A 22,280-nucleotide genomic window follows, 5' to 3' on the forward strand; every position below is an offset into this window, starting at 1 on the left:
TGGAGGTCGGTCACTGAGAGTTGGGCAGTCACAGAGTTTTCAAATTAAAAGAAGCTTAAAGGCCCCCTGGTTTGTTTTGTTTTGTTTTGTCGTTTTTTCCCCTGCTTTTAAATGGAGCTCCTTGAGGGCAGGGCAGGGGCACTCTTACCTGGGCCTGCCCAGCACCTCACCCAGAGGAGAAAGAGGAACAGAGATGGGCTTCAGGCCTTCAGCTGTCCCAGATTTCTCTTCCTGTTCCTGTGGCCATTGAGGGTTGGGGAGTGGGGGTCAGGAGCTTGTCCTTCAGGCCTGGGTCTGGGCCTGGGATGAGGCCGGCTCACTGGAGAGGCTTCTCGCCAGCTGCTGCCCAGGCTCCGGAGCCCCAGGAGCCCACCTGTCCTGTGTCAGCACCTGTTCCCCCGCCACCCCCACGGGGGCTTGTCTCTCCCCAGCTTTGGCCTGGCCCCCGCCGCCCCCCTCCAGGTCCATGCGCCGCTCAGCCCCAACCAGACTGTGGAGATCTCCCTGCCTCTCAACACGGTGGGCTCAGTCATGAAGATGGAGCCTCTGAACAACCTCCAGGTATGTTCCAGGCAGGGCTTGGCACCCCAGTCCTTACCCACCTGCCCCGGGGAGGAGCCTGGGGGAACCGTCTGGGGCCTGGCTGGTGCTGGCAAAGGGCTGTCTGTGGAATCTTGCTCTTGGACACAGACTGGGGGCAGGGATGGGGAGTGGGGGAGGCTGGTGGGAGGGGGTGTTGGGCATGGCTACCGGGGAAGTCATGAGAGGGAACCTGCTCAGGTGGGCTCACAGGGAGCAGGCACTTCCTGGGGCCTTCAGGGTGTCGAGCATCAGGGACTAATCAGGGACCCCCTTGTTCCTAGGTGGCCGTAAAGAACAACATTGACGTCTTCTACTTCAGCACCTTGTACCCGCTGCACATCCTCTTTGTGGAGGATGGGAAGATGGGTGAGTCATGAGGGTGCCCCTGGGATCCCTAGAACAGATGGATTGGCTTTGCCCCACGATAGACTCCATGAGTCACCGGCTCCCCTGCAGAGTCTGGAGTGAGGGTCACAACTTCACCGGGGCCCCCAGGGTCTTATCTGGCCAGCTCTGCCCCTCAGTCTTGCCTGCAGCCTCTAGACAGTCGTCGTATGGGCCCCCCGAGGCAGGGAGCCTCGGCCATGTGTCACACCTGATGCCCATCCCCTGTGCCCCAGCTGGAACCCCTGGGAAGACTCATCCCAGCACCCATAGGGCATGGAGCGCTTTGCCCACGTCATCTCTGTCACATCAGAAGCTCTGTAACACCGCTGTGACTAATGAGCAGGGTGCTCGGCTCCAGAGCAGCAGGAGGTCGGATTTGGGTGGTAGTGGGGAGAGCTCTGAGGCCCAGAGGCAGGAACCCTGGGTCTTTTGGGAACAGCACAAGTGGCCACCCTCACAGAGCTCAGGGTTTGCTCAGGGAAGCAGGAGGGGCTGTGGCAGAGCCAGTCCTGTCCTCAGCTGCAAGGTGGCACTGCCCCCCGACCCACTTCCTGCTGAGGGTTACTGAGCGGGAGCAAAAGTGTATCAGGATCCCACCTCTACCCCTCCAGACCGGCAGATGTTCCTGGCCACGTGGAAGGACATTCCCAATGAGAACGAAGCCCAGTTCCAGATCAGAGACTGCCCCCTGAATGCGGGTAGGACTCCTGAGCCCCGCCCGCACTCCATGCTGCCCCTCGCCTGTGCCCCAGGCCTCCCCATCTCTGACTGGGGGCCTTCTGACCCCCAGAGGCCGTGAGCAGTAGGCTGCAGAGCAGCAACATCTTCACCATCGCCAAGAGGAACGTGGAAGGCCAGGACATGCTTTACCAGTCCCTCAAGCTGACCAATGGCATCTGGGTGCTGGCGGAGCTGCGCATCCAGCCCGGCAACCCCAGCTTCATGGTGAGGGCCCCCGCTCCTGCCTGCCTGCCATGGGGCCTCTGCCTTCTTGTCTGGGCAGCCTCTCCCGTTCCCCTCCTTCCCGGGCCAGGGGTCGGCCCTGATCGGGGGGCACTCTAGCCCAGCTGAGCTGGGATCCCTTTGAGCCTGGCATTGGAGGAGCATCAGAATTCTGACCTTAGAAAGCTTTCAACTCAGTCCCATCTAGTTTCTCAGATAAGACACCAAATTGGGTCTCAGAACAGTGAGTTGGACCAGAAGATTCTGTAAAATTGGGCCCTGTGAGGCGGCCCAGTTGGCCCAAGGCCCGTCTGACTGGGAAGTGGCTCCGCTGGGCCCCGGCCCTGGCCCTCCGGCTCTTCCCCACCTGAGTGTCCTCCTGGGAGGATGTGGATTCCGAGCAACTCATCCTTCCTGACCTTTGAGTCAGACCTCAGTCAGGACGTGGCTTCCCAGAGGCCAAGCTGCTGTTCCAGGACCCAGAGAGCCCAGGCTTTGCTTCTCCCTGCACCCAAGTCTCGAGCAGGCATGACCCTCCAGAGGCTGCTCCCTGGGCTCCGCTGGTGGTGTGGGTGCAGAGGTCGGGTGGGGCCTCGGCGGTGGCTTCGGTGGTGGTAATTTCCGTCTCCCTGTGTTCGGTTGCTGCATGTCCACCTTCCCTGCTGGTGCCCGTGGTGCAGGACTTGGAGGTTAGCGGATTGCTTTTCTCTTCCTCTTCCCCTCCATCCTCCCAGCTGTACCTCGCACACCCCATCTCTTGGCCCGGCTCTCCTGAGTTGGCCTCACCCCGCTGCTCCCCAAAGCCGGGCAGACACGCATGCAGGCTGCAGGCAGGAGAATTGGCTGCCCTGTGCTCCCCAGCCTGGTGCCTTCACTTCCCACAGTCAGTGTGCACAGAGCCCTTCAGAGGAGACTGGGGCCCTGACTGCTAGAGCGCCACGTGCCCCTCCCCCTTCCCAACGGCCCCCTTCAGAGCAGTGATGTTGGCAGGAGGGGTGGCTGCGCTTGTCTCCGCTGCCAGGGCTCTCCAGGCTCTTCCCACAGTTAGAGCCGAGCCAAGTCTGATGTGCCTGCTTCCTGTGCAAGAAACCAGAAAGACCACCCAGCGTCCCCATGGCCTCCCTCCTGGCCCCAAACCTCCTCCGCCCTCCATGGGCTGTGGGGGGCCTGGCAGCTCTGCAGGGTGCAGCCAGCACTGCCTGGCAGCCTCGGGCTCGTGATTCACGCTGCAGAGGGCCATGGTGGTGGGCGGACAGCAGGCATGTGGGCTGCGAGTAAATTTGGTCCCCACCCGGCTGGCTGCAGCGGCCGCCCCCTCACCTAAACCACACAACAGCCCCAGCCACTGCTGCCACCAGGCCACGTGTGCGCACCACCCTCTCCCATCTGGTTCCCTCCTTCTCTGCCTTCCCCGCCTGTTCCTTCCCAGCCCTGGAGAGGAGCTCCAGGAATGAGCACTCCCTGTCCCCTGACCCCTCTCTCCCTGCAGCTGTCCCTGAAGTGCCGAGCACCGGAGGTGTCCCAGCACGTGTACCAGGCCTATGAGACCATCCTCAAGAACTGAGGCCCCGTCCAGCATCCGCTCCAGCCTTCCACCAGCCGCGTCAAGGAGCCCCCTGGGAGGTGGCAGCACCTCCTTCTCCCGGGAGGGACCGGGCGAGGCTCCTGGCACCCACAGGCTTCCCTGGTCCTGACAGTAGGGCCTGCCTGGGTCCTCAGGATACTCGCGTGCTTGAGACCCCCCTCTTTCCATTGCTGCTGACGTTTAGCGTCAGGTGAGGAGGGGACCAAAGGAGCCAGAGCGGCACAAGAGCTGGACGGGGAGATCCAGGGTTCTTCTCTTGCTTTTCCCGGCACCTGAGGGCGAGCACGCAGTTCCCTCCTCGGTTCCCAGCCCAGGAAGCCCCCTGCCCCAGTCTCTCTTGGGCTGGTGTTAGTCTCTCTTGGTGGTGCCCTGCTCACCGCCTCTCTCTTGGGATGGACCCTGGCAGGCATCCTGGCGTGTGTGGAGGGTCCACTGGGTACCAGGAGAGCTGCTCTGTCAGGGCCTGGGGCTCCCAGGGCCTACAACCCCACCCTCCCGAGCACTGAGCCGCTCGGAGAAGACCATGTGGAAGCTCCCAGAGCCCCCCCGGGCTCTTGCTCCCCTGGCAGACACGCCCGCCCGCTCCCCCTCTTGCCCGCGAGGACGGTCTCTGCCTCTGATACATTCCTCGATGTGTCCAGGGTTCCTGGAGCGGAGACACGGCTGAGAGGTGGGGCATGTGGGCGAGCGTGGTGCATCCTGTCTGGGGTTTCTCCTTAGCATCTGCTGCCCCCCTCCTGGCCTCCTTCAGTTGTGTCTGACAGAGCATTAGGTTTTCCTGTTACTGCTGTTTAATAATAAAGAAAGATTCTGCTTTTGGCAATCACGGACACTTTTTTCCTCTTCCACCAAATGTCAGAATTAAAAACTGCTTCCAAGTGGTTGAGGATGGTTTTCTTGAGCCCTGCAGTAACGATGTCTAATATATATAAATAGAGACTATATATTGTATGTTTACTCTTATTTTCAAAAAGAGAAAGTGAATAAAAATGATGACATCAAGTGTGTCCCTGGCCAGTGTGTCAGGTCCTGAGGCTCTTCTGGGCAGGGTCCTGGATCTCCTGGGGTCCAGGGTCAAGGGCTTGAGCTGTGTCAGCCCCTGCCTAGCCCTGCTGACAGTACCTTTCCCTCTCTTGTCCTTGGAAACTGCCTGCTGAGGCCTGCTGGTCTCCCAGCACCTCTCCCACCCTTGACCCCAGCTCCACCCGAGCCCATGCCGTCTTGCCTTTAGATGCTGGGAGGGCCGAGTGCATCTTGGTTTTCCTCAGCTCCTGGGAGCGGCAGGGAGGCCCAGCACCAGGCCTGTCTGGGCGGGCTGTTCCCCGCCCTGCATCTGCAGCGGCCTCCCCAGCCACCACCAGGGACACCTCATGTGGCCCCAGTTCTGGCACTGGCCTGGCTCCCGGGGTGGGGAGGGAGGTGGGGGGACTCTGGGCAGGGCTCTGTGGGCAGAGCTGCCAGTGGGTTCTCAGTGCCTCATGGCTGGTGGGCCCTCAGCCCCTTCTTGCCATGGCCACTCCCTGCACCCTGCCCATGCTGGACACACTGCTGTAGGCATTGGCAGGGGCACCTGGCCTTCCACTGCCCCACCTCTGACCCCTGGGGTGTCACCATACTGCCCTGGGACCCCAGAGTCTAGAACCAACCAAGGCCCCTGACCGTACAACCCCAGTTCTCGCCTCATCTGAAAGTCCCCAGCTCAGAAGGCCACACACAAACGCAGCTGGAGTCCCCTCCGTCTGTGGACTCACCGCAGCCTGCCCTGTCGCCTGCCGTCCTGACCTGCTGAGGCCCAACGCCCACCCAGCCTTGTGAGTGCACTGCTTTCCCCAGTGGGGCGATGATGAGGCCCAGGACCAAGCCCCTCAGGTGAGGGGGAAATGCCAGTGAGGAACGCTGTCCTGGCCAGACAGAGGCCCTTGGACTGTCATCAGACACCTTGGGTTCATGTGCTCGGGCCTCAGGCGGTTGTGGGAGGAAACTTACCATGATTTTGTCCCTCTCCAGCTTTCCTGTGCCTCCCTCACCCCAGTGACACCCATCACGTGCTCTCCCCAGTCCCGGTGTGCTCAGGTGTCCTTATTCTCAGCTCTCGATGCTTCTCAGGGGCCTTGGCATCTTGCAGAAGATTCTCCAGGGTCCTGAGCCTTCCCAGCCAGTCGGGGAATTCAACACAGCAACCAGTTATTTGAGAGGGTCCAACAAACACCCAGGGGCCTGATGGGTTCCCTGTGTGCCAGACACCCTGCCAAGGCCTGCGGCGTGACCTCATTGTACATTTTTTTTATCTTCAACTAGTGGTTTGTTTTATGGAGAGAGTGATTCTGGACCACGGTGAGATCAGTCACACAAAGGATAAAGTTCTCCCTTCCACATTTCCTCAGTTCTTATTTTCCCCCCTAGAGGCAAAGTTCGTTGCTACATTTTGGTTTTCCAGGAATAATTCTGTGCCTGTATAAAGCAAATCCAGGAACGTGTTTACTAAATAAATAGCACACCCTAGATGTTACCAGCACTTTGCTTTATTTACCTATCAGTACAAATAGGCCTTGGAATTTCTTGTGCAGATGGGCTGGTGTCTGCAGACGGACATTCTGGCTGTTTCCATCTTCTGGAGTCCAAGCAAAGGTGCAGTGAATATCTTTCTAGACATCCTTGCTCGTAGACACAAATGCAGCTATAGGATCTAGCCCCAGAATTGCTGGACCAGAGGGTATAAGCATTTCACATTTTAAATTTTAGTTCTTGTTTTGAAAAGGTAATGAATTCACATGGTTCAAAATCCAAAAGGCAAAAAGAATGTAGAAGTGAAATAATCCTTCTCATTCCTCTCCCTAAAGGGACCAGTGTTACCTTCCAAAGAGACTCAATGACGTCTGATACGATTTTTTCCCTTTTTATACACAAAGAGTAGCATGGAATACACCCCGATCTGCATCGTACTTGTATCTTCGAGACTTTTCCATTATTAGCCCATTATAGAGAGCGGCCTCATGCCTTTATATAACAGCCGTGTGGTTTTCCATTGAATGGAGGCACCATGATGAACCAGTCCTCGCCGTGATGTCCTCTTAATTGTGTCTTTGGTGGTGTTGGTGCAACTGATACTGCAAAGAACATTCATTTTCATGTCGGTAAATTCCTCAGACTGAAATTGCTGGTTCGAAGGTAGGTGCGTTAATCATTTTGATAGCTACTGCTAAAAATTCTCTAGTTTACACACCCACCAACCAGAAATGCGAAGCCTGTTTCCCCACACCCTCACACACTCAGCATATCGCGGTGTGTTTAAGTGACGGGCAAAAAACTGTACCTTACTGTGTTTTAAACATGCCTCCGTTCGTGTGTTTTCGAGCCATTTGTGTGTCCTTTTCTGTGAGCCGTTTTCTTATTTGTTGCCCTTTTTTGACATGGTTATTGGTCCTTTTCTTCCCGATTTGTCGTTATTTCTCCCCATTTTGTTACTGTTTTTACTTTTCCATGCTGAAATTGTGTTGGGCATTGTCTTCTTTTAATCTCTTCTTCTTTTTTTTTTTTTTATAAACTTATTTATGTATTTTTGGCTGTGTTGGGTCTTCGTTGCTGTGCGCGGGCTTTCTCTAGTTGCGGCAGGTGGGGGCTACTTCTTCGTTGCAGTGCACGGGCTTCTCGTGGCAGTGGCTTCTCTTGTTGTGGAGCACGGGCTCTAGGCGTGTGGGCTTCAGTAGTTTTGGCACGCGGGCTCAGTAGTTGTGGCTTACGGGCTCTAGAGCTCAGGCTCAGTAGTTGTGGCACACGGGCTTAGTTGCTCTGCAGCATGTGGCATCTTCCTGGACGAGGGCTTGAACCCGTGTACCCTGCTTTGGCAGGTGGACGCTTAACCACTGCACCACCAGGGAAGTCCTAATCTCTTCTTTCTTCCCAGTGCTTGTCTCATCTCAGTTTTTGCATTTTGAGCCTGTTCCATGTGGGCTTTATGTTAGGAACGAGGTAGGGATTCAACTTTCTTTTCCCAGATGGTTACGTAGTTGTTTCCACACCATTTACTGTATAATTCATCTTTTCCCCACAGATCTGAAATATCATTTGTATCATATACTAAATTTCCACATATATATCAGTGCTTTTCTGGACTCTGTTCAGTACCAGAGAATTTGTCTATTCATCGGTCATTGCATTTGTTTCTGTTTGTTTTTGTTTTTGTTTGGCTGTATCGTGTGGCTTGCGGAATCTTCCCCAACCAGATATTGAACCCAGGCCATGGCAGTGAAAGTCCAGAATCCTAACCACTAGGCCACCAGAGAACTCCCCACCACTGAGTTTTTTAAAAAGTATTGTACCTTTATATTTTCATAATTTATAGTACCCTCTTATTCACCCTTTTGGTCCCATTTGAACTTTAGAACTAAGTTTCTTTTTTTTTAATGATGGTATTGTTTTTATTTGGATCACATCAAATGTTTATATTAACTTATGGAGAATTGACATCCTCAAAACGATGTGAGGATAATAATATTAATAATATTAATCTGGACTTCCCTAGTGGCACAGTGGTTAAGAATCTGCCTGCCAACGCAAGGGACACGGGTTCGAGCCCTGGTCTGGGAAGATCCCACATGCCGTGGAACAACAAACAAATAAACAAAATAAATTTAAAAAAAAACCCAAAACAAATAATAATAATAGTATTACTCTGTACATCCAAATATAGGAGTAGATGCCTTTCCATTGGTTCATGCTTTCTTTTACGTCTCTATAACCTTTTTTTTTTTTATATATAAACTTATTTATTTTTGGCTGCGTTGGGTCTTTGTTGCTGCGCGTGGGTTTTCTCTAGTTGCGGCGAGCAGGGGCTGCTCTTCGTTGTGTGCATGGGCTTCTCATTGCGGTGGCTTCTTTTGTTGTGGAGCACAGGCTCTAGAGCACAGGCTCAGTAGTTGTGGCTCGCGAGCTCTAGAGCGCAGGCTCAGTAGTTGTGGTGCACAGGCTTAGTTGCTCCGTGGCATGTGGGATCTTCCTGGACCAGGGATTGAACCCGTGTCTCCTGCATTGGCAGGTGGATTCTTAACCACTGCTCCACCAGGGAAGTCTTCTATAACCTTTTAAGTTTTCTTCATTTAAAAGTTCTCGCATGCAGAAGTCCCTGGCAGTCCAGTGGTTAGGACTTGGCGCTTTCACTGCCAGGGCCCGGGTTTGATCCCTGCAAGCTGTGGTGTGCCAGAAAAAAAAAAAGTCTTGCATGCACATTTATTCTTCATAGATACATGAGTTTTTTCTATTTTTTTGTTCCTTTTGTAAATGGGATCTTTTCTATTCTTTTCTATATATATAATATGTTTATGATGTAAATGTTTATTAATATATAATACACAAGAATAAGAATAATATATATTTATAATATAAAATAAATAACAAATTATATAACATATAATTTTAAAACTAAACTCCAGACTTTATTCAGTTTTCACTAGTTTTCCCACTCATGTCTTCGTTCTGTTCCCGGATCCCACGTTCCATGTGGTTGTCATGTTTCCTGAGTCTCCTTAGTTTTGTGATAGTTTCTGAGACTTTCTTTGTTTGTCATGACCTTAACCATTCCGAGGAGTGCTGGTCAGGTATTTTGTAGACTGTCCCTCAACTTGGGTCTGTCTGATGTTTTTCTCACAGTTAGACTGGGGTTACAGGTTTTTAGGAAGGAGACAAGGGAGGCGCCCTTCTCGTCCCATCGTATCAGGGGTCCACACTATCGACGTGAGTTATCGCCGTCACATCAGCCTGGATCACTTGGCCGAGGTAGTGTTTCCAGTGGTCTCCACTGCGAAGTTACTTTCTCCCCTTTCCACACACTGTTCTTCAGAAGCAAGTCACGAAGTGCAGCCTACACTCGGGAAAGAGCGTGGGGGCAGGGAGCAGCTACATAAAATGTTTGGAATTCTTCTGTAAGGAAAATTTGTTTCTTCTCCTGCATTTATGTATTAATTCAATCATTTTATATCAGTTTGGACTCATGGATATTTATTTTATAATTTGGGTTTAATCCAAAAGTGCATTATTTATTTTTTTGCTTAAATTTTTTAAGCTTTGGCTATTGGGAGCTCTTTCAAGTAGGCTCTGTGTCTCTTTGACATGCCCCCATCCTTTGGCTTCTTTTGAGCACTTCCTTACTTTCCAGTACTATAAGATGCTCCAGGCTCATCTTTTATTCATCCTGCTCCAACCCTAGCATCAGCCATTTTCCAGGAAGCCTGGAGAACAGAATTAGAAACCAAGATCTGGGTGCTGGGTGTGTGTGTTGCTCTTGGGGTGGCACTTCTAGGCCCTTTCGGCAGACAGAACTAGGAAATATCTGTCTACATACTTACCTGTGTGTACACACATATGCCTCCGTTATAGTTTGTAAACTAGCATATAAAATGAAATTATTTTATATGTACAAACTTAGTCCCCCCACCAGCCTTACTAAATTGTCTTGTTTTCCTCTTTGTATCATCTCATTTCATCCCACAACAACTATATGAAGTCAAGACCATTATTATCCCCTTTAGAGAAGGAAACTGAGGTTCAGAGAGTTTAAATAACTTGTGCAGATGACACCCCTCCAGGAAGGAGGTTTCAAACCCTAGAGGTCTCACTCCAGAGGCCTGGAAGCCCTGCCCTGTGCTGCCTCCTTGTGTCCTGATGGTTATAAAACCCCATGGCATTCAAGGGGCTGACTGGCTACAATCAATGGGCAGCCTTACAATGGCCACCAAGGACCCACTGTGCATGAGGCATCCAAATGGTAAGGGTTCCCCCCATCAGGACTCTGGGGGAGGGAGTTAAGCTGGGACAAGTGATTAACAGGCAGGACAGACTATGATTAATGGTCAGTGGACTGACGCAGATGGCTGGGTGAGAGGAGTCCAGAGCAAATACCCCTGGGAGCTGGACATGGTCCACGGTGCTCAACCCCAGAGAAGGTCTGGAATCAGGCCGGATGGGAAGAAACCTTTTGGGCAAATGTCAGGCAGTGGCCAACAGGCAGCCCGAGTTCTCTGGCTAGCTAGTCTTTGGGAAGCCTGGCCCTGGGCGGCCCACTTCTGTCTCAGCTCAGCTCCCACAGTGACAGGGGCCTCCTCAGAGTCCCTCCCTACAGGGCCCTAGGCTCCAGCTGACCTCCTCCTGAAGCCCTTCTGGTCTCTGAGCCCCAATGAAGTTGGGCTTCTCAGAAAGTCAGCTTCAGTGGCCTAAGGTCCTGGGTTCTGGTCCCTGTGCTGCCACTTTCCTGCTCATCCCTTTGGGCCTCAATGAGCATAGCTACAGTCAAGGCTTGGCACATCACAGGTCCTTTTTTTTTTTTTGGCTGCACCTTGTGGCTTGTGGGATCTTATTTCCCCGACCAGGGATCGAACCCATGCTCCCTGCAGTGGAAGTTTGGAGTCCTAACCACTGGACCACCAGGGAATTCCCCACAGGTCCTTGATAAATGGGAATGGCTGCTAGTAATACTGATGGGAGACTTCCCTTGGGAATGTGTCACCCCTGTGGAGTGTGGACGACTTTGTGGGAGCTTTTGGACGTACTCTGTCCAGAGTGTCTTCCATCACTCCAAAAACCACACGCTAGGTCCCTGAGATGCCTCACACACAGCCCTGTCTGTGGTTCCCAAAGAAGCCCTACCCAAGAAAAGGGCTCTCTGTCAGAAAGTGAAGCAAGGAAGGTTTCCAGGACACCCAGAGCTGGCTCCCACGTGTGGGAGGGAGGGTGCTCCAGGCAGGGGTTGGTGGTCCCGAGTGCCCCAAGGAAGACCATAATGATGTCAGCCCCACACCCTGCTGAGTGCCAACAGGGAAAGTGGTGCCTAGTTTATTTACTCCCTGCCTTGTTCCCCAAAGGAACTGAGGCGGCTCACAAAACCCAGATGCCTGAAAAGTTAAAAAGTCAGAGGGGAAATCGGGTGAAGGGAAAAATCACAGCAGAAAGTAAAATAAAGCCAAGGGTCCCCACTCACTGGGCCTGAAGACCTAGAACACCTGTCAGATGTAGCCACAACTCTGGCTCTGCTCTCCCTAGTGGCTGAGAAGAATAGTGAGAGCAGACCCATATCCCTGATCCAGGTACCATCGCCTGCTCCCAGGAGGATGAACCCCACTCTCCACTTCAAGACTCAGCTCCTTCTCCCTCTCCCACTTCTCCCAGGCTAGGGTGGGCATGTTGTCTGTGCTCTTACAATTCCTGCATCCCATCCCTAGAACGTTCTCTCTTAAGGCAGGACTTTTTAAAAAACCTATCTCAGCATCCTGGCAAGCAGTAAGATTGGAGATGTTTGTTGAAGAGACAGATAAGAAAAACCCTTGTTCAGTGCAGAAACAGACATGCCTGTGCATTTCCCCCAGTACCTGGGCATCAGAGATGTGGGAGCCCCCCACTGTAGGGGGTAGGCAAGCAGAGGCAGAGGATGGGGCTGGTAAACCCAGACTTCCCAAGCCCTGATGGGGAAGGAGCTTCCGGCCAGCTCCAGGGAGGGATTTGGGCTCTGAGAATCTGGCGTGGAGGCTGCAGGGTTTGAGGGAAGCTACAGTGGAGACATAGGCAGAAAATTTGGCCTTAGCTATGACGAAGGTGGTGTCGACCAATTTCTGGATCTTTCAGCATTGTTGGGACAGGGATTTGGGGCTGAGCTGCTGGGACCTGGTGCATGCCGGGTTCAGCACCCTTTGTCCCACGCCCCCCTCCATGATGCCATTTGACATGTTATTTAGTGCTGGCCATTTACCCCTGTGGGCAGGAGGGAGGTGGGAGAACTCCTCAGAAGAGACCGCAGGGCGGCGGGTCAGGGGCCACCCACTGCCTCCCAACCTCGGAGAGTCCCCTCTCCAGCCTTAGTTTTCTTTTCCTCTCTCAGAGACACCAGGTTGAGGCTTTGATTCAAGGATCACATATCTTAGTATAGGGCTTGGCACGTAGTAGGTTCTCAAGAAACGGTGTCTGCGTTTGATGGATGTGGAGCAGAGCCGGCGCAGTGCGGCAACTCGTCCAAGGTCACACAGCTGGGCTGGATCCGACCCGGGCGCCCTGACTCCAGCGGGCCGGATTTGTGAGGAGCCAGCTTGGGGGAGCGGTGTTTGGAGGAGGGGACAAGGATGTGGGCGGGAAGGGACTTCTATTTTGGAGCGGGTGACAGGAGTGCGGAACGCAGAGGGGGCTGGGTCCCTCCCCGGGCTCCCCGAGTCCCGGTCACCTTCCCGCGACCCTTCCCGGGAGGGGCGTCCCGGGCGGGTAGGGGAGAGGTGGGAGGGGCGGGCGGGCAGGCGGTTACCTCATCGCCGCCTCCGGGAGGCTCCGCTCGCTCGCTTTCTCGCGCCGCCGGCTGGGGCGGCGACTCCGGGTGCCGGAGCCAGATAAGGACAGAGGGACGGAGGCGCCGAGAGGCAGTGCCGCCCCCAGCGCCCCTCTCCGCCGCGGGACCCAAGCAGGGGGTCCGACCTCGGTGCCCCGCGCTGCGGGCGGCGCCTCCAGTCGCGCTGCGAGAGGAGGCCGTGTCTGTGCGCGGCGCGTTCGGTCTGTTCTCTTCCGAGCTTGGCACCCCCGGAGCTGCTCTCACGTCTTCCGTCGGCCTGCTCTGCTGTCTGTCTGCCCGCCCACCGCCAGTTGCGTCCTCCGGCCTGGCCTCTCTGGGCCCCGGGTGCTCCGAGGGGCGATGAGGAGCGCGGCGGGGCCGGGGCGTACCGGGCAGTGCGCGCGGCGCGCGCCGAGCGGCGTCGGCCCATGAGGCTTCTCAGCGCGGGGCGCGGCAGCACGCGCGGGCCATGGGGGGCAGCCTGCGGGTGGCGGTGCTGGGCGCCCCGGGCGTGGGCAAGACAGCCATCATCCGCCAGTTCCTGTTCGGTGACTACCCCGAGCGCCACCGGCCCACGGACGGGCCGCGCCTCTACCGGCCCGCGGTGCTGCTCGACGGCGCCGTCTACGACCTGAGCATCCGCGACGGCGACGGTGCTGGCCCCGGTCAGAGCCCCGGGGGGCTAGAGGTAGCAGCTCGAGGAGTGGGCAGGGGCGTGTGACAGCATGTGTGTGGGTGCTCGGTACACACGTGCGAGTCCGCGTGGACGGCCCAGGGGTGCCCGACTGTGTTCATGGGCCGAAGAATGAATGTGTGTCCTTGCGTTTGTGTGTCTCACCCCTTCTGCTGGCCTGAAGTTGCCCAAAATCAGGCCCGAGACCCGGCGAGTTTGCAAGGTGGCTTTTTCTAGCTCGCTTAAGTGCCTCTCTATTTGCCTGCCTCCGCTGGTGGGTGGGGATCCGTGCGTGGGGGAGCATGGTCCTGCCTCCCTGAGGGTGAGCGTTGTGGGTCTGGGGCCTTGAGCAGAGCCGCACTGGGAGAGGTTGAAGCCAGACATAGTGGTGTACTTTCTAGGGGGATCATTCTCTGCTCCCTCATTCCTGTGACCTGCAGCAAAGACTCGTCTAGTAATTTTGCAAAGTCCAGGACAGACTTTGAATCCTTGGAGCTGATGCCTTCGAGAGGTGAAGAGGAAGGAGCAGGCAGGATTAAGCAGGGCTTCCTGGAGGGGGTGGCATTTGGGCTAAACCTGGAAGGATGAGTGAACTTTTGATGAAAAGAAGTAGTGGAAGCATTCCAGGTGGAAAGAGCAGCATGTGCTTAGGCCAAAGGCCTAAACGTGTACAGCTGCCGCTAATTAGTGGTCTCTGCGGGCTGGGGGAACACCGGCCAAGGGCTTTGGAATTAGGCTGAGGCATAACTACCAAGGAGGGGGTCTGGGGAGGGGTGGGGTTTGTCCCGAGTTGAACTGTGGGAAACTGGAGGAGGAGGAAGAAGGTAGGAGTGAGGGGAGAGGAGACCCAGAGTGAAAGAGGGTTGAGAGCTGACCGGCTTCAGGCACGGTTTTAAAATTCATACCCCAGCGTCCGTAAGGACAGTGGGTTTAGCGTCAAGGCCCCTGCTGGAGGACTGGACATGGGAGAGTGGGAAGTGGGGGCTCCGGCAAATTCTTGCCTCCCGCCCCCAGGAGTGGCCGGACCCTAAAGACTGGAGCTTGCAGGACACGGACGCCTTCGTGCTCGTCTATGATATCTGCAGCCCAGACAGCTTTGACTATGTGAAGGCGCTGCGACAGCGCATCGCGGAGACCAGGTAGGTGAGCAGCGGGGCGGAGGGGAGTGTTTGCGGGTCTGGCCAGGCCTTTGCCTGAGGTGAGTGAGGGGGTTCTTCCGCCATCTTGGGCCTGGTCTCAGGCCTTCCGGGCCTGGCCTCTAGCCCTATGCGGTCTTTAGGCCTGGGTCTTTGTGTCTTTGTGGTTCTGGTAATTTGCTGGGGGGTCTCTGGCCGCAAGAGGGGAATGTATATACCCACTTGGGGGGATTCTCCGGCCATGGGGTCCGTGGCACCGCGACCCTTTTTCCCATTTGGCCCCCAGGCCGGCGGGCGCACCCGAGGCGCCCATCCTTGTGGTGGGCAACAAGCGGGACCGGCAGCGGCTGCGGTTCGGGCCTCGGCGCGCACTGGCTGCGCTAGTGCGCAGGGGCTGGCGCTGTGGATACCTCGAGTGCTCGGCCAAGTACAATTGGCACGTGCTGCGTCTCTTCCGCGAGCTGCTGCGCTGCGCTTTGGTGCGCGCACGCCCTGCGCATCCGGCTCTGCGCCTGCAGGGCGCGCTGCATCCGGCGCGCTGCAGCCTCATGTGATTGAATTGGACGACACGACCGATGGCGGGGAGGGGTCCTCCATTTGACTGGAACAACTGGGGACCCGGATTGGACGAGATTGCCCAACTTCTCTCGGATTGGACAGGACAGCCTCCTCTGATTGGCTGAGGAACACTCCCACCCAGTCTCCTGGGCGACAGGCTTCTCTTTGAATCTCATTGGACCCAGCTAGGCCCCATTGGACAGTCCTTTCTGGGACCTCATTGGGTCACGATCCCATTGGATGGAAGGGACGTGGTTATGCATCTGATTGGAAGCTCTCAGACTGCTCTTGGAGTTCCATTGGACAAACAGTTAAATCCCGCCTCTCAGGAGGAAATAAAGGGGGAAACAACTCAAGTGCACCTGGCACTTCTGGGATGGCAGGATAATCTTAAGCGTGAAGGTCAGAGCTGCCAGGCGTTGCCCCCTGGCAATTAACTCCAGAATCCAACCTGTAATGAGGGCCCCCAAATGGGTGTGATGGCCCCAAGGCTGAGTCCCCAAGAAGCAGACGCAAGTAGCTGGAACAAAACTTTACTGTCAGGCTCTGCAGGGCCACAGGACCGCAGGAAGGGTCCTTATTGGGCTGGCCCAGCCCCCTCTAAGGCATTCAATAATATTAGTAATTAAATAGCAATGCTCATCCCCCAACCGGAATGTACAACAGAGGTCCCATTGTGCCATGTGGTCCCAAGGGGTCTGGTCCCATGAGGTCTGGTCCCCAAGAGGCAGGGGGGACTCCCTGATGCAGAGGGGTTAAGGCCACAAAGGAAAAGGAGAAGGAATGGGGGACTGGGGGCAGCTGGGCTGGTCCATCACATCCAGGAATCTGGCTCAGCCCTTGGGCTGACTGACTGCAGGGCATGCCAGGCCCTGGACTCCGTGGGTCCAGATGGGCGGCGGGGGCCCCTCGGGGTGGGGATGCGTGAGGGTTTTCGGTCTGGCTGTGTGTCCATCCGGCCTCGTGCCCAGGTCCTCAGGGGCTCTGGGCCGGCCATGGGGCTCCCAGGTGCATCTGGTGGGCCCCCTACACCGGGGCAGGGGTTGCCTTCATCGGAAGAGCTAGACAGAGCTGGGCCTCGGGGCCCGGGCAGCCCATTGGCCATCCTGCCAGAGTCTGCGGGTTGGCCACACTTGCCACCCAGAACGCTGAGGGACGAAGAGGAGGAGCTGGAGGAACAGTAGGCTGAGTCAGGAGCTGGAGGGTCTGGGGCCCGAACCAGGTCAGGGGCTGGTCCCGTCGGGGTCCCGCCAGCAGCAGCCTTAAGCGCTCGGGCATTGGCCAGGAACTCCTCTTCCAGGCGCTGGAATAGTTGCTGCTCCTCCTTTGGGTCAAGCTGCAGGGGTGTGCGGAAGACACTGGCCGGGGTGGTGCTCAACTCTGGACTGGGGCTGGGGACCCGGGGAGGCCGGGGGGCTGCGGGGCTGTGGGCACGGGGAGTCTGGGGGCTGCTCCTGCCCCGTGGCATCCATGAGTGCTGCCCATCTCGGTCCCGACGCACCAGCAGCACAGCCTGCTCTTCACGGCTCTGGCTCCGGGCCCGCCGGGCAGGGCTGGGGCCCAACAGCTGGCCTCCTCTGCCTCCTGGGGCCCCACGCGGCCGCCCCCGATCCAGCCGGTCTCGGGACTGGCTGCGCGGGGCGGGGGGGCGTCTCGGGGAGGCCGGAGTGCCTGTGGTCACCCGACGGCTGGGCCGTTCCCGTCGGGGGCCAGTGCCTGAGTCTTCACTGCGGGCACCAAGGGGGCCGCTCTGGGCTGAGGAGGCTGAGGAATCGCTGTCCCCGGAGTAGCGGCGGGAGCGGGGGTGGGGGGGCAGCTGGTCCCGGGCCCTGGGGCAGGGGAGCAAGAGAGCGAGCTGGGGCAACGCGGAGGGGACTGGCGTGCAGAAAGGGCAGGAAGAGTAAGGAACCAGCAGCCGCGTGGTTGGGGCGGGGGGTGGGAGAGGCACCTGTGGTGTGGTGACGGGAGTGCCAAGGGTGTCTGTTGCCCTGGGGACTTCCAGGGAGAAGTGAGAGGCTCTGCCACAGCTTCCTGCAGCCACGGCCACCCCCGCCGCCCCAAGGCAGCAGAAGAAGTAAGGCCCTAAGCTCCCCCTCCCCGGGCCTCCAGTTTCCTGGGCAGGCCATCGGGAAGCAGGGTTGGACTGGCCACCACCCAGCCCCCAAGGCCCGCCCAGCTGTGTTGTTCGTTTGGTTGGGTTGCCATGGAGACGGGAAGCCGGGCCTGCCGCCACCTCCCCACCCCCGGGAACTTTTCCCAGGGTGTGAATCACGGAGCACAGTCATCCAGGCCAGAGCGGGCACCCCCACCCCCACCCCCTGGACCCCTCACCCCGCGTCCTCCTGCTTCTCACCTGAGCGGGGTCTCGGGCCCCTCCTTCGAGCTGCGTAAGCTAATGGGTGTCACCTCCGGGCGGGAGCCCCTGCGCTCACCCCCGGAGGCTGGGCTACCAGCTCGGGGGCTTCGGGTGGGCGACACCCGCTGTGGGGAGAAGGTGCGGGCCCTCGTCTGGGGTGGGCGGTGGGCTGCAGGGAGAGAGGACGGGTGGCGCATGAGAGGTGGGGCCACAGAGGTGCCCCCCCCCGCCCCCGCCGTGGGCACTGACCCGTGGAGGAGCAGCGGCAGGGGTCGTGCTTGTCCAGGTAGTGCTCCAGCGTGTCCCAGCCGCCGCCCACGCGCACCATCACGTGGCTTCTCAGCACCTGTGGCAGCCCAGCGTGGGCAGGTCACGGCCTGCCCCCCCACCTCCCAGGCTGCCACCTGCTCAGGTAGCCCCTCGCTCTCACCCGCACAAAGATGAGCAGACTGGAGTCTCCCACGCGGTACTTCCCCTCCGAGACTTTGATCATGGGAAACTGGTCTGGGCAGGTGCAGCACCCCAAGATCTCTCTCACCTGAAGCCAGAGAGAGGCTGGAGGTCAGGGGTCAGGTCACTCCTCCCCTGGCCCAATGTCAGCAACTCCAGGGTCAGAAGGAATTAAGTCCTTCTGGAAGCTCTCCCCCTTTGGCTACCAGGGGTCAGGGAGCTGACTAGGAAAAGATGGAGGGACTGTGGTTGGGCCAGGGCCTGGGACCCCAACAAGGCACATTCTTCAAGTCCCTGAGCCCTGGGGGAGTCCTCACTCCCCCTCGCCCACTTCACAGACATGAATGTTGAGACCCACAGAGAGGCCAGGTTTGGGGTGGAGGCAGGCCACAGAGAGGCCAGGTTTGGGGTGGAGGCAGGACCCACACCCCATGGAGGCAGGAGTGCCACAGACATATGGGGCACACGCATACACCAACGTGCACACCAGGCCACCCGCCCAGCTAGCATACATCTGCCCACATGCTCCCCCAGGCTGGGAGCTGCCAGGCTGGCTGTGTGGGCGGCCCGCCTGCCTCCTTGCCCACAGCGGAGCTGCTGAGAAAATGAGCAGATGGAGCCTCTGGTGACCCTGGTGCAGGATGGGGTGGGGTGGCAACCTCTGCCCACAGCCATCCGGCTACCCGCCTCCAGGAAGGGGACATCATGTTCTAACCTCCTGATAAGAAGGAAACTCTTGGCCCGGCTGTGTGGGTGTTAGGGACACCTAGGTCCCGGGAAGAGGAGGAGGAAGCTGGGGTCATGGTCTGGCACCTCCTATGCTCAGGGTAGAACTAATCCTGCAGCTCCTGAAAGGACTTTAGCCCCCAGTAGCAGCAGCTACTCCAGGCTTGGGTTCCCAGATAAGTGATGTGTGCAGGGCCCTGGAGAGAAGGAGGGACCTGCAGAGCCCCTGGGAGCTTCCCTAGGCACTCACTGAGCACCTACTGTGTGCCAAGCGCCTTGCCCAGGACCAAACAACACAGGCACCCATTCAACCTCGAGCTCAGTGATGGTGTGAATGCAAATGTCTAGCAGCTGAGCGCAGGGAGGGCATACAGGAGGGGCTCAAATCACACGGCCCCCAGGATGAAGGAACACCTAGCACTTATCTGGTGCATGGTTACCACAGAAAGGAAGCAGGGAGATCGTGCAATGGGACCCGAGTTTTCTCCCAGGCCGTGCTGGGCCCTGTGACCTCACCCAGCACCTCTCCCTCTCTGGGCCTGCTCAACTCCTTGGGGCCAGGTATCCACTTGGTGCTCAACATAAGCAGTCTTTCCATGGGGCAGGCTGTCCTGCAGATACGAGGATAGGCCCCCGGAGGTTGCAGGCACCACCCTGCTGTCTGGTCCCTGGGTAAAGGGAGAGTAAGCCAGGCCGCCGGGCATACGCACTCGGGGACTCACCAGCTCATCAAGGTTGCGTAGGTCGCTGGGTGTCATGCGGGGCCCGCGGGAGGGAGCCCCCGGGGCAGTGGCGATCTCAGCAGCAGCAGCAGCGGTGGCAGCGTCCTCCCCGGCACTGGGGGCGTTGGGGGCCATGGGCGCGGCGCACAACTCCTGCTCAATTTCCTGTTCGAACTGCACGAGGCGAGGGGCCAGCAGGCCGAGGCGGGCCCCGCGCCGCGCCACCTCCAGCAGGCACAGCACCACGCTTTTCTCGTTCTTTCGCAGCACCAAATCCTCGGTCTCAAACATGAGCACTTCAGGCACACCCAGCTCTGCGCGGCACCAGCCGATGAAGGTGGCCACATTGTCTCGGGCCACGAAGGAGCCGGGTGCCACGCTGTGTGCCTGGAAGGCCACCCCACGGGCTGGGCGGGTGGCGGTCATCGCGCGGGCGGCCTCGGTGACGGCATTGGCATGCTGGCACAGGGTGGTGCCCGTGGCCAGCCCCGTCAGGAAGCCATCGCCACCGCTGGGCAGACCCAGGCCATACAAGGCGTTGAGCCACTCGGCCAGGTCCTCCTTCATGGCCTCCACGTAGGCCTCACTTGAGCGAAACGGCCGCACGCTCTTGGCTGCCGAGCCCGCGATGCCCACCACGGGGTCTGCCATGCCCAGGCCAGCCGAGTCACTGTGGGCAGGGACACGGGTCAGGATGGCTGTGAGGACCCAGCAGGCGCTCAGTACAGGCTATGCCGCTGACCACCTGCACCCGCCTGTCGTTTCAGACCAAATGCCTGGGTTTGAGCCCTGGCTGTGAGAAACTCTTCGCCTTAATTTTCCCATCTGCAAAATGGATGCAATAATAGTACCTTCCTCATAGGAACTAATGGGATGATTTTTATAAATGACTTAGTGTCCATAAGTGTTTGCTGCTTGGTTCTTTGGGGGAGGGGGGATTGAAAGACTTGGCAGAGTCCTCCTGCCCAGGCAGGGAGGCACCCATCCTTACTGCCCCTGTGATAGGTAAAGAGATGAGCCCTAGAGAGATGTAGCCCACGGCCCTGGACTCACAGTAGGAACCCCGGTCCGACCTCAGAGAGGGGTTAGGTCGACTGCTGAGGGCTGGTGGCGATCCCACTTCCTCCGGAAAGATCCTAGGTCCTCCCTCAGCCTCCCTTCCGTAAGGACTGTGTCATTCTAACGACAGAACAGCAGCAGTAGTAAAGTAATCGCAGTGACCTTGGCCAGGTCTGAGCGTGCAGTGATATTATCTCCATTTTACAGATGAGGAAACTGAGGCGCAGAGCTCGCTCAAGGTCACAGAGCAGTGGGTGGCGGAGCCGGGGCCGACCTGCCCGCGTTGCTGATCCGGCAGCCGGCTGGCCCGCCCGCCTCCTCCAAGGAGCCTCGCTAGCGCCCCAGGCTGGTGCCTGTGAGCCGGGACTCAGAAGGGCCTTCGCCAGTCCTGGCTGTCCTCTGGGCTTCGGCCCAGAGAGGGTGCGGGGCTGCCCAAGGTCACACAGCCCTGGGGAACAGAGGCCCGCGGCTGCCGCCGCCAGGTCCCCTTCAGTGTGCGCCGGGCAGTGGGTGCTGGGGGTCCCCGCGCTCACCTGGCTCATCCCGCGGCCTCGGGGAGCATCGCCCCGGCGGGGCCGGAGCCGGGCCGGAGCCGGGCCGGGCCGCCGCAGGGAGGCGCCGCCCGAGCTACAGCGGATCCCTGTCCCACCACCGCGTCCTCAGCGCCTGCAGTCTCCGCCCCGCCTCTCTGGAATTTGGATCCGGCCGGAGGGGGTGGGCGGGGCCGCGCTCTCTTAAAGGGGACGCGCTGTTCCCGGCCTGTGGAGGGGCTGGAGTCTCCAGATGCGGAGCGGGCCAGGGACTCGGCCCAGCCCTGAGCGGAGGCGGGACCACGGCCCCCAGGCGACCCTTCCAGCCCAGAAGTCCCATCCCCAGTCAGGCTAGTCCCCACGGTCCCTTCCACCCTCCTTGGTCTCCTGGGGAGGGGTTTGGGTGTTTCTAGTTGCTCTGCCTCCCCAGATAGTGGCCTCCCCGGGTGAGCACAAACGGGCAGTTCCCAAGACGAACTCAGGAAGCGATAGGGGCCCGGGGATGCAAGTCACCTCCGGCTGGAGTGGACCTCCTTAGCTCAGATAAATGAGGCCGTCCAGCCTTGGGTGTCGGACTTCCTATCAGCAACGCCGGCCTGGGGGAGGGGGAGGATGGCTCCGTTTTACCCCCACTTAACCACTGGCTCCTTATCGAATGCTCCCTCAGGTTAGGGGAATCCGTGGCTGAGGCCCACGTTTCTGACGCTGCGGCCCATACACTGCAGTGGGGACAGGCCAGTCCTGGACCACCTCTGGCTATCGGGGTGGGCCATGGAATAAACGGCAGAGGCTAGGCGGCAGCCTGGCTCTGGAGAGTTAAGACCCACTGGTTTCTTTTCAAGCTGCACAGGATAGACCTGGCTGGGACCAGCGGGAAATCCTGCCCCTGCTGCCGTTGGGCGGGGACACCAGGCCTGGCTGGGCAGCAGCCTCACTGGCCAGGCGGGGCTGCTGCGGGGAAGCACCACCACCAACCGCCCAATGCTCAGAGCTTTAATAAAGCTCCTACTGTGTGCCAGGCCAGCTGTGTGCCCTTGACCTGAAGGAAACAATGAGTCACCTCTATGAGGGACACTCATGCCCAAACTTGGGCTGAGTCAGGAGAGTAGCTGGTGGCGCAGGGATTTGAACAATGACTATTATGGGAATACCTTCATTCAAGGATGGGGGCATTTGTTACCTACTATGTGCCTGACCTCCTGGTGGCAGGCTGCTCACATCATCTCACTGAGTCCTTGTGACCTTTCAAAAGGTGGGCTCTTACCCCAATACCCAG

General features: G+C 58.0%; 3 protein-coding genes across 8 annotated transcripts in view; 2 read left to right on the forward strand and 1 right to left on the reverse strand.

The window, feature by feature from the left end:
• Positions 1-4,319, forward strand: part of AP1B1 (adaptor related protein complex 1 subunit beta 1) — a 53,210-nt gene extending 48,891 nt beyond the window's left edge. For 4 of the 6 annotated variants that reach the window (XM_067700338.1, XM_067700333.1, XM_067700336.1 and 1 more), the window contains 5 exons: positions 432-561; positions 864-948; positions 1,581-1,667; positions 1,760-1,907; positions 3,385-4,319. In XM_067700338.1, coding sequence (XP_067556439.1) covers positions 432-561; positions 864-948; positions 1,581-1,667; positions 1,760-1,907; positions 3,385-3,475 — 541 coding nt within the window. In that variant the 3' untranslated portion in view covers positions 3,476-4,319. Of the gene's footprint in view, positions 1-431; positions 562-863; positions 949-1,580; positions 1,668-1,759; positions 1,915-3,384 lie in introns of all 6 variants that reach the window. The other 2 variants (XM_067700335.1, XM_067700337.1) reach the window with 1 other exon arrangement.
• Positions 4,320-12,749: 8,430 nt separating this feature from the next.
• RASL10A (RAS like family 10 member A) lies at positions 12,750-15,517 on the forward strand. Its single transcript, XM_067700357.1, has 3 exons — positions 12,750-13,482; positions 14,482-14,606; positions 14,890-15,517. The coding sequence occupies exons 1-3, from the start codon at positions 13,264-13,266 to the stop codon at positions 15,155-15,157; spliced, it is 612 nt and encodes a 203-aa protein (XP_067556458.1). The 5' UTR covers positions 12,750-13,263; the 3' UTR covers positions 15,158-15,517.
• A 161-nt stretch (positions 15,518-15,678) lies between these two features.
• On the reverse strand, positions 15,679-21,176 carry GAS2L1 (growth arrest specific 2 like 1). The gene is made up of 6 exons (XM_067700339.1): positions 21,008-21,176; positions 19,416-20,085; positions 17,948-18,055; positions 17,767-17,863; positions 17,515-17,686; positions 15,679-16,990 (listed from the first exon to the last, which is right to left on the reverse strand). The coding sequence occupies exons 2-6, from the start codon at positions 20,064-20,066 to the stop codon at positions 15,976-15,978; spliced, it is 2,043 nt and encodes a 680-aa protein (XP_067556440.1). The 5' UTR covers positions 20,067-20,085; positions 21,008-21,176; the 3' UTR covers positions 15,679-15,975.
• Positions 21,177-22,280: the final 1,104 nt, after the last annotated feature.

The sequence above is a fragment of the Pseudorca crassidens genome, chromosome 12 (genome assembly GCF_039906515.1).
Source record: "Pseudorca crassidens isolate mPseCra1 chromosome 12, mPseCra1.hap1, whole genome shotgun sequence".
NCBI classification, from domain to species: domain Eukaryota; kingdom Metazoa; phylum Chordata; class Mammalia; order Artiodactyla; family Delphinidae; genus Pseudorca; species Pseudorca crassidens.